General features: G+C 38.9%; 3 protein-coding genes across 3 annotated transcripts; 1 reads left to right on the forward strand and 2 right to left on the reverse strand.

Annotated features, from left to right (window-relative positions):
* Positions 1-1,165: 1,165 nt before the first annotated feature.
* Positions 1,166-2,052, reverse strand: LOC119191155 (cytochrome b5-like). The gene has a single exon (XM_037445044.1). It carries the CDS (start codon positions 1,970-1,972, stop codon positions 1,589-1,591), a length of 384 nt encoding a protein of 127 aa, XP_037300941.1. The 5' UTR covers positions 1,973-2,052; the 3' UTR covers positions 1,166-1,588.
* A 1,060-nt stretch (positions 2,053-3,112) lies between these two features.
* On the reverse strand, positions 3,113-4,404 carry LOC115450551 (cytochrome b5). Its single transcript, XM_030178610.2, has one exon. It carries the CDS (start codon positions 4,051-4,053, stop codon positions 3,667-3,669), a length of 387 nt encoding a protein of 128 aa, XP_030034470.1. The 5' UTR covers positions 4,054-4,404; the 3' UTR covers positions 3,113-3,666.
* Positions 4,405-7,203: 2,799 nt separating this feature from the next.
* Positions 7,204-9,467, forward strand: LOC119191156 (integrator complex subunit 9-like). The gene is given in 6 exon segments (XM_037445045.1): positions 7,204-7,289; positions 7,782-7,973; positions 8,275-8,311; positions 8,314-8,476; positions 8,544-9,330; positions 9,333-9,467. Coding segments are annotated over 6 exon segments (1,323 nt in total). The 5' UTR covers positions 7,204-7,280.
* The last annotated feature ends 1,308 nt before the right edge of the window (positions 9,468-10,775 follow it).

The raw sequence follows: 10,775 nt of genomic DNA on the forward strand, positions 1-10,775 counted from the left end.
ATTGAACGTTCAAAAGAAGCAGACAGTACAAAACTCCGAAGTCTAGACCGCTCGAGTGCATAAAATTAAATGCAAGTCATGCGAATACACCTGTTTACATTAAGATACCTGTTAATAATGAGTTTGTACTAACGACCCGCTCGACGACCGATATCTGGTAATACCACATACCAATATGGAATGCCTTTACTCGCTGCCATAAACGCAAACATGCCTTAAACAAGGTTACTTTACCTATTTTTGTAAAATATTGCTTTCAAAAACTCTTGAAGATTACGCCACTTAAACCCAATTTTTCTATACTGCGCAATATGTTATTTACAAAGCCCCAAATTATATGTTGCTTCACTGTTAGTTTAGTTGTGTAAATACTTACTCTCATCGTCCTCTCCTACGAAGGTAAAGGGAGTATCATTGCATAATATTAAACACACATTTGGTCACAGGCGAATGGCATAACAGGATAATCTTTGCATTTCTGTTTTAATGGGTTTTTACCCCAAGCGGTTTATAAAGACAGTTTAACATTGTCCCGGCATTCTACTGTTCCTATACCTATATAATTTGACCAAACAAATCATTTTGCACGCTAGCATATTGACAGATAAGTAATTTGCGGAAGTCGATATTTCAAATCATCTTCATTCCATTTACATACTATGTAGTCGGGGGACACGAATTACTTACATAATAAAACATTTGCTGAAATCATTAGGAAAAAAAATATAAGTGGCCACTTTGCATATAAAAAAAGATTCAATTTTCGTTGTCATGCAAACACAAAAATTCATTCTGCCATAGCCACACGTGTTATATAATTAATGCCTCAAGAAATATAAAATATGACCAAAACATATTTAGTCATTGTTTTCGCATAACACAATAGCAGAGTTCACAACCTCGCCAATAACAATAAAGGCTGGGTAACGATCATAAAATACGCACAGTAATCATGTTAACTAGATCTACATACAGATATCTTAGGTTACTGTTACTTTGCACACAGGTCGAGTATAACAAGGGACATTTCAATGTCACATGGCCAAGGAATGCACGGCCTATTTTGTTGACTAATATTTATAACAACACACGGAAGACATCAGTCAATACCAATTATTTGGATGACTAAACTCTATAGAAGAATTTGGTATATGAAAATATCATGTTCAAAAATATAATTTATTTAAGAAACTTAACAATGTTTATCTTTACATCTAGATAATTTCACAATATTTTCAGTAAAGATACTCGTCAGTCAACCTGCGTCGAGCAAAAACAAGACGTCAGGAAACTGTTCCACATCACCACACTGTGTGGTTAACACTCACCGGTATAGATTAAAAGTATAATATAGCACTAACAGCCGGTGTAATATGTACCGGTCCATATAGGTTAAGTACCACACTAAGTTCCTTTTAATCATCACATTGGTCACTACACTCTTCACTCCCTGTAGTGTCAACCGTATCCCTATTTCGCAATTAATTAACAAATACAATAATTAAATACCTACATCATCTTTTTGTATCAAAATATGTACATCAACATTAGTGTAGAGGTATGTGGAGAAACGCCGCGGCGCCGGCCCCTAACCAAACAGGTACGAGTATAGGAGCGTCACGACGACGCCCAGGAACACGGGGAACTTCCACGAGGTAAGGAAGCCGTTGTCTCCTTCCGTCTTGGTGTCCTCCCACGCCACGTGCTTCTTCTTCACCTCGACACGATCCTCAGCCACCACTTCGCCGATCACATATTTCTTCATGAGCTCCTTTGCGTCGAAACTATGGCCTACGTCATCGAAGTCCTCGGAGGCGTCCTTCCCAGAGGCATGCACTAGCACCTCATGCCCGCCGGGATGCTCATCCAGAAACTTCGTGACATTGTACACAATGTTGTCGATAATGAATACCGTTTCGGACTTGTTATCCCATTCAGCAATTTGTTTCCTGGTGAATGTCTTTTCGGCCATTTTAAGCGTGCGCGCGCGCTGATCGACGTGGTTCGAGTACTACTGTCGGCCGTGAGGAGTGACGAGTGCCAATGAACGCCCCTCCTCCTGGCGGCGGTTGCGCTCCTCTCCACCTGCGTCTCTCCTCCCGCTTCTGATAACACAAGTGTTTATCTATTTGTCTTCTCAGCGTGACTTACCAGTCTGGTTTTTTACTTAACCGATATATGTACTTGTCATCGATGATACTATATCAGTTATAGTCGCGCTTCGCACAACAATATGTCGAAAAGAATTATCAAGATCATAGGATCGCAAGCGCAGGCACTCGGCGCGCCGTGTATACGCGACACCGGTTTCTGAACGACTAACCAGACATGGACCAATGACCAGTCGGTAGTAAATGCAATATACGATATCGTGAGTTACACGGGTTGTGCACGCAAGAGTATTTCTCGTTTGTGCTTCACTGACAACTACTAAATTAGATGTTGATGTTGAATGATCAAAGATCAAGGACGGTGGGTTTTGATTTAATTAAACTATTAAAGAAGTTTACAGGTGGGATAGAAACAGCCTACAGATTATGCCTCACATAACATTTACAAACAACGAATTACATGCTCTAATTAATTATATAAATATTCCAAAAAAATCGGATGTTAATCAAATTTCAACAGATATAATTTTGATACAGCCGAAATACAAATTCTTAAATAAAATTGGTAAAGTTCTAGTAATTCATTCCAGATTCATATACTATAACAGTAATTCTAATTGTCGCTTCGAATAGCTTAGTGCTAAATTTGGCATTTACTACATACTTACAAACTTACAAAGTAATTATATTTTTATGTGCTCCATACGGCGTTCTACCGGCAAATTGCTAACTTCTGCCCCTACATTCTAGTTCACCTTGAAGGTAATGTAAAAACGCCAGGAACCGAAAAAAAATTGAGACGGAAGTTCTGTGCTCTTCAGTTATAAATTGAAGATGTTACTTTGTTTAATAAATGGGTGGAATAATTATAAAGTTATCTTGTATGTTTATCTCATCTCAAATCGAAGCATGACAATTGACGCAACATAACATGACGTAACAACTAACCAACGTCGTCCGGTCGTCACGAAACTCTTAAAGGAAATTAAGAAAAAAACAGATTACCAACAAAACACCAAATATAACCTTTATTGCTAAACTTTGTTCCACAATACTTATTACAGATTCAATGCGGAATTCTGTACCGATGAAAAGTGCCACAAGTAATACGAGTACACTTCAATCGAGATCGTTTTATATTCAATAAAACTATGGCATTTATTGTTCTTGAGAATGCTTAAAAGAATTCTATGTAATAGTTTCAGATAGGCCAATTGGACTTACTTATGGAGATTATGGGACGAGTTTACAAAAATCCAATCTTTATGCTTCTCTTGCATTGGTGAGTAGGTAACTAGTATAAAATTAATTGCGTCTAAAACCATCAGCTTAGGTCGCGCCTTGTCTATTTATAATCAGTCAGGATAAGTGTAATATACATTATACATGTTAAAAATTAAGTACCTTATTCCTATACACATATTTTATTTTATGTAACTATTTAAACAATCACCATTCCTTTTAAATCACGTCCACCAGTCACCGTGGAGCACGTCGATTCCAATAACACCGCAGTCTACACCTCACATAATATTACGTCTTAGATGTGTGAATATCACTGAAACAGATACATGTAGAGCAGCGCGGAGATCCCGGCCATCACCAGCGGAGGGCCCCACACACTCAGCAAGCTCGCCAACGTCAGCTCGTCGTGTTCTTGAACAGCGTACGCCTCGCGTGGCTTCACCTCCCACTTGTCCTCATCCACCACCTCGCCAATCTTGAACTTTTCGCGCCACTCGAATGCGGTGTCACTATGACCCACGTCGTGAAAGCACTGCGACGCGTCTTTACCAGCATTGTCGAGGAGTATCTCCGCTCCACCGGGATGCTCCTCCAGGAACTCGGTCACGTCGTACACTATGTTGTCGATGATGATGACCGCGTCACGTAAGGTATTTCGCGATTCCAACGAGCTGCGCGTAAACTTGGTGAGAGCCATGGCGCAGGGCACGTCGGACACGGTAGGGTGACGTTCAATGATAGCTTTACGGTATACCAACTTGCCACCACTCTATTCGAAGGTAATAGGGAGAGTTGCTGCGTAATTTGGGCTGCCACTTATAATCTAACAAGTGGTAAGGTGCGTACGAGACGGAGTAACGTGCACGACTGTATTGCCGCCGCATACTAACTACTTTTCTGACATGAATATGCAACATGTGCTAGTTACGTACTAATTTATTGTTTAATTCATAAAGGTTTATGTTACATTCAATTATTTTCGAGCATTATTAAGTTAGACACTTACTGTTTTGCTACTATCCGTTTTTGGGACATTTAAAATAAACTGCTATCGTCATCTTTGCGTGGCGTAAAACCGGTTAATATATTACATAGGCGAACGAAGGTGAAGTTGTACACTCTTGACAACAGTGACCTTGAATGTGGCAATAAATTAAAGTAATGGTGTGGCCTTAGGATTGACCTCCGTTTTACGATCCGTTGTCTAACGTCAATGGTCATCATCCGTGTAAATCCTTATAAAAACTTAGTATTGTCGTAACTCGAAATCTTGAACTTTTGCACTGACATGTTTAATTTTAAAAGATCTAACAAACTGCCATGCACAAATACTACATTTGGTACAGCTCAACGCTCTCGAGTTCTCTACTTGGCAGGTCGCATGCCCGCCAGGCGCCACCCTACAGTGCGACACAGGTGTTGGCTCGTACTTCGAATGGGCCCATTTATCAAATACATAGGTTACATTTTTAAAATGAAAACCCGATTTCGGAGCAAACAAAAATGTTTCCGTTTGAATTATTCTGACCTAAATACAGTTCTACGTGTGAGAAACACGAATTGTGGTTCTTCTACACGGTACCAGTCCGGAGTCTGTATTTGTGCCCGAAATGGTGATAGGCTCGTCCCTTTATTACATCATGGGATCCGTCCCGTGGAATACTCGGAGCGAAAACTGACAGCTGTTGTACCCCTGCCTACCCCTTCGGGGGTAAAAAGCATGAATGTGGGTGTAATATAATAATAATATAATTATATCAGCCCTGTACTTATTATATACCGTCCCACTGTTGGGCACGGGCCTCCTCTACTACTGAGAGGGATTAGGCCTGTGAATGTGTGTGTATGAGCATAAAATGTATATACGAGTAAATATGTGGTACTTTATGTTTTTGTTGAAACATTCAGTCTTTTCAGAATTATTTACCTAATCCCCCAGCATCCCAATACCCATCCTTGTGCCTTTTAGCCGGACAAAACCTTTACTCAGGAAGTGAGATATTCTGGGATGTAGTTATCACTTACCATGAGTTGACCCCAGACCCATTACTCTTTAGTCCTATTCCTTCCTTCTAGTAAAAGTTGAGCCAATTATACCGGCAATAAACTATTTGACTTTTCTCACGTGGGTTTGAGGCGCCAACCCGTCGCTGTAGCTACCATAATTTTAACTCTTCATTTAATATTACAATCAATAAATAAATCAGTCTCTGCCGTAAGTACCTACATAACTTTTGGAAAATTAAACAAGACACCCATGACACGGCGATGTAGCAAACGCAGCACGTAGGTAAGGTAAGCGTAATGGATACAAGGGTGCAACGAATATAATTTTTATCCCAAAACCCTGAGGCCATACCATGGTCTCACCACCCCGTGAACCTTGCAGTACTATTTGTGAGCACAATTGAAAGATTTCTCTGTTAAAGTTCCGATGTGAAAAGTTAATGAAGCAGCGAATAGAAAAGTACCTACAAGAATGAAAAGTACCACAAGAATGACAATAACTTTCGAATGATCTAAGATCTTTCTCTTGAAGCCTGCGGTTGCACATCAACGCGCGGTTTGGTATACCTAGATCAGTTTGGTTACGAACCTTTATCAATGTGCGTTGAAACACAATGACTCAAGTTCAAACCAACAGAGGCGGCCTTTGGAGAGGCAAAGAGGGGAGGCCTCGCAGGACCTTTTTACGTTCTTACCGACAGAAACTGTTAAAACAGAAGAATGTTTTCTTACTCTGCTCGGGGCCTCGCGTCTGTTTCTTTTGCTTTCGCCTAGGGCCTCGCGTCGTTTAGGGCCGCCACTGCAAACCAACATGACATAAAATGTATTGGAAGTACCTTATCAATCTAAAACAGTAAAATCGTTACAAGCTCTAAGTAATAAGTATATATCGTCGTTGTAGGTGGACTAAATAACTCGGATTTTGGCCATTTTGGACTTCCATCACTTTTGTGTTGCCCAAAACATGGCGCATATTATGGCCTAAAGCATTTCATTATCTTATCCCGTTTCGAAATTATAGCTTTTTATGTTAAAAGTGGAGAAACAAATATATTCAAATAATATATATTTTGTTGTAGAAAAAGTAAATAAACTGCGACTTATAATCTGTTCAATAGTAAAGAAATTAAATAAAATGAGCTGTTTAATTCTTCCTCGAGTCTATTGTTTAACAAAATTAATCAAGTGTATAGAAGAACTAAACAACTTGATTTGTTTAATTTAGACATTGAAAATCCTAATGGTATTCACTTTAATAAACTCTATACCTAATTGTAATTATTAAACCTTATAATTACTTTACCATATGATTTCTAGTGTGGCAAAACTAAATAACCATACGAGGTTATTTAGTTTATTTCAACAAACTTACAAAACATTGTCGTGGAACAATGAAATAAGAAGTTTTTATTTTTTTTTTATTTTTTTCTTCAGGTCAGTTTTTTTGTTAATGCATAATATAATAATAAGACCCAAGATATATAAAAATACCGACATTAAATTATTTATAGTTTTTAGTAATGCTTAAAAATAACGAAAAAAAGTTAATAGCGTTTATCTCGAAACTAGAAATTTTGAGTTATTAGTTCTCCACCTACAGCGACGATATACTTGGGTAACATAATGAAAATATAGTGTACAGTTTCATTTCACCGGTTTCTAAAATTATTAATTAAATTTCGACTCAAAGGACAATACTACAGAGCCGTAAAATTATAAAAAAAATCTACTACTGCGTCGACATTGACAGCCATTTATTTTTGTTTTGAATAGATTATGATACGATAATAAAAGCGTAAACTTGATTCTAATTGATAAGGAAGGACGTATACACAAGACGATGTGTAATATATATTTAAATTAATTTGTAACATTATGATATCAAAAAGTTTATGTTTGAGGTTATAAAACAACAACATGAAACTTGTAAGTATTACTTACCTGATCATTATACTATTTGTAATCTATCATAGACATAAGTATAAAGGAAAATGTTAAAGACCTTCTTTGAAAAACAGTAACAAAAGATTTATTTAGTGGTGAAGCTATAAGCTAAGTGTTCACTGTTATTACCATCTATATGTATTTGACTAAGTCGTTGTATATTTGCTATTGATACTTACACGAAAGTGGCATGTGCATTATTGAATTAGAACTTACAATTAACAGGAAGTCTATACTGACTTAATATATGTTGTAAGTCATAATATTATAAGTGTTGCCCATTATTTTTTAAAAGGGCACGGCAAAGTAATCCTTCTGCACTTGATGGTAAATGAATGGGAGTAAAATTGAATGTCGACTGACAAGAAATGATTACCCTCGACAGTCTACACAATTATGCGGCCTCTATGAACCAAACAATATTTTAGCGGTCATTATTGTTTTGGTTGAATACATTATTGTTACTGTTTTCAGTACTGCCTAAGTAGCGATGCATCGAAGCCATGCTTCGTGCTGTCCTTCAAGGAGTTGCTGATAATGCTGGATTGTGGTCTGTCAGCACACTCTGTGCTAAATTTTCTACCTTTGCCTCCTGTTCCAAGCACCAGGCTAGCCTCCCTACCGAACTATACACCGCCACATCATAATGATCCACTACTTGAGGGGGTAAATAAAACATTATGCTTACTTTGTGTTTTTTTTTATTAGAATGCATTAATCTGCAGATCTGCTGCTTTAATTCTGTATCTGTTTAATTCAAAGTTACATTATTGGTGAATACTATAGGATACATTTATACCAAACAAATTTTTACAGCCACATAAAAAAATAAATATTAGCACAATAATATATAAAAAATGTGGATCAGTATTTTAGACACTAAGTTAAAAAGATTTCACCAATCTCAGTAAAGCTAATATTTTTTTTTAGTACATCACATTTATTTGGTTTCTTTGTATCACTTCAGGAACTAAAGGAATGTTGTGGAAGAGTATTTGTGGACAGTATTCAGAATTTTGTCCTCCTCTGGACAAAGTGGTGGATTTTTCTCAACTGGATGTCATTCTCATCTCCAACTACACTTGTATGTTGGCATTGCCATTTATCACAGAAGAAACTGGATTTAAAGGACAAGTGTATGCAACAGAGCCCACACTGCAGATTGGAAGGTAACTAAACTGCTTTTGCAATGTTGGTTATGTTTGGATATGAGTAACTTGCAGTGTCTGAATGCAGGTTCTACCTGGAGGAGCTCTCAGAATGGGTGTCAGCGAGTGGCGAGGATAGTGGTGCGGCAAAGCGATGGAAGGAAGCGGTTCACGTCCTCCCGCCGCCGCTGGCAGATGCTGTGCGCCCGCGTGCTTGGCGCCGTCTGCTGGCGCCGCAACACATCGCACGCGCACTATCCCGCGTGCGTGTCGTCGGCTACGACGAGCGTGTCGACATCTACGGCGCGCTAGACGCCACAGCCGTCAGTTCCGGCTTTCTCGGCTCCGCCAACTGGGTGCTGCTGCGCTCTGCTCACGAGAAAGTCGCGTATGTGAGTGGATCCAGCACGCTGACGACGCACCCGCGGCCAATCAACCAGGCAGCGCTGCGCGGTGCAGACTTGCTTATCTTAGCAGCGCTGACGCAAACGCCAGCACACAACCCGGACCACATGCTGGGCGACTTGTGCGTGCACGCTACGGTAACGTTGCGCGGCGGCGGCTCAGTACTATGTCCAGTGTATCCGAGCGGCGTGTTGTACGACTTGCTGGAGTGTCTATCGGCCCACTTAGAAGGTGCAGGTCTTGCGCACGTGCCGCTGTACGTGGTGTCACCGGTGGCGGACTCGTCGCTGGCGTACAGCAACATCCTGGCGGAATGGGTGTCGGCGACCAAGCAGGCGCGCGTGTACGTGCCGGAGGAGCCGTTCCCGCACGCGGCGCTGGTGCGCTCGTCGCGGCTGCGGCACGCACGCGCTCTACACGACGACGCGCTCAGTGACTTCCGACAACCTTGCGTACTGTTCTGCGGACACCCCCAACCTGCAGCTTCAGTGCCGCCGTGCACATGGTGGAGCTCTGGGCCTCCAACCCGCTGCACGCCATTATCTTCACTGGTAAAATCTTGTTTATAATACCCTCACTACCTATTCTATTTCTTAATGCTTATTAATTCAAAACTTCATAATACCGCCTAGTTTGTTTTCTGGAATTGAATTATAAAAACGAAGTAACATAAATTAGTAGCTTAATGCAATTATTTATTTGAAATTAGTGTAAAATTTTGATAATTAAAAAATCTAATAGGGGACCGGACAAATTTTCAGAAGGTGTTTTAAATTGATCATTGTGGATATAAATAGCCAAAGAGAAAAATAGTATTATTTTGCACAAATAAAGCTTAAAAGTACATAAAACCATGCCTAAATGTTAAATAGCTATAATTCCCGCGCAACTGCACATTATGTCATTTCGTCTCGTGTGACGTCATACGTGGATAAACAACTTGACAAGTCTTGTCATTTGAACAGTGATTCAATAATGCCAGATTAGGGTTATTTACCTAGATTTAGGGTAAAACTGAATCAGCAGGGTATTTTTATGGTAATTTTTGGGGTAATTCTACGAGTTAAGGTATTAAAGCTATTGTTTCACGGTATTGTAATAAATATTGAGCTTAGAGAAAGATGTTTCCTACAAAATTGTAGGCCATGAAACAATTATAATTTTTATTCAATACAATTTTCGTGTACAGCTGGTTGTTCCTAATAAAATGAGATAATTAAATTAATAATTATTGAAGTGGAAGTGAAGAAAGAAGTGGCGTCTGCATAGATAAGGATATAAAAAAAAGTACCGAATTATTTATGATTGGTTTAAGGGTAAAATTTTAAATTCAAATAATCCTGGGGTAAAGAGAAATTATGATCTGGCAACACTGCATAGACTCTCAGGCAATCTCAGGTTACTGTGTAACAACCAAATTCTATATAAATAAATATTCTATTCCATATCATGTGGCAGCTAAAACATAAATAAATACATCTCATAACCATAACCTCCCTGGGTGTACAAAATGATTTAATTAATTGAAATTTTCATCGATTTATTTTAAACCGAAACACTATTTTTATTTACTTACATCAAAGTGATCCTCACAGAACTAAATCGGTGAGTCTGCAGACATTCCGTCGTAGGTTCGTCTTGCTAACTGCAACCACTTTATTCGTATATCTGCTTTTCGTGGTACATCAATAAATAATTTGTTTGGTAAAGATATAGAAGTATTATTACATTCAGGTACGACGCACCAACGATATTTTTTGCGGTCCATTATGATTAACGATTAAACAATCTGTAAACGTTAAGCTGGAAGATAGTAACAACGTCCGTATAAATTAATATTAATTATTAGAGCAGTTCTGTGCCAAAAACATCTTTAAGCATTAAAATAACACAACGCGGTATGACATCCAGATGG

This window comes from Manduca sexta, unplaced genomic scaffold, assembly GCF_014839805.1.
Source record: "Manduca sexta isolate Smith_Timp_Sample1 unplaced genomic scaffold, JHU_Msex_v1.0 HiC_scaffold_1122, whole genome shotgun sequence".
NCBI classification, from domain to species: Eukaryota; Metazoa; Arthropoda; class Insecta; order Lepidoptera; family Sphingidae; genus Manduca; species Manduca sexta.

What these genes read in the sequence shown, in the direction of transcription:
- LOC119191155 (XM_037445044.1), bottom strand. Translation starts at nt 1,972, where the DNA reads ATGGCCGAAAAGACATTCACCAGGAAACAAATTGCTGAATGGGATAAC.
- LOC115450551 (XM_030178610.2), bottom strand. Translation starts at nt 4,053, where the DNA reads ATGGCTCTCACCAAGTTTACGCGCAGCTCGTTGGAATCGCGAAATACC.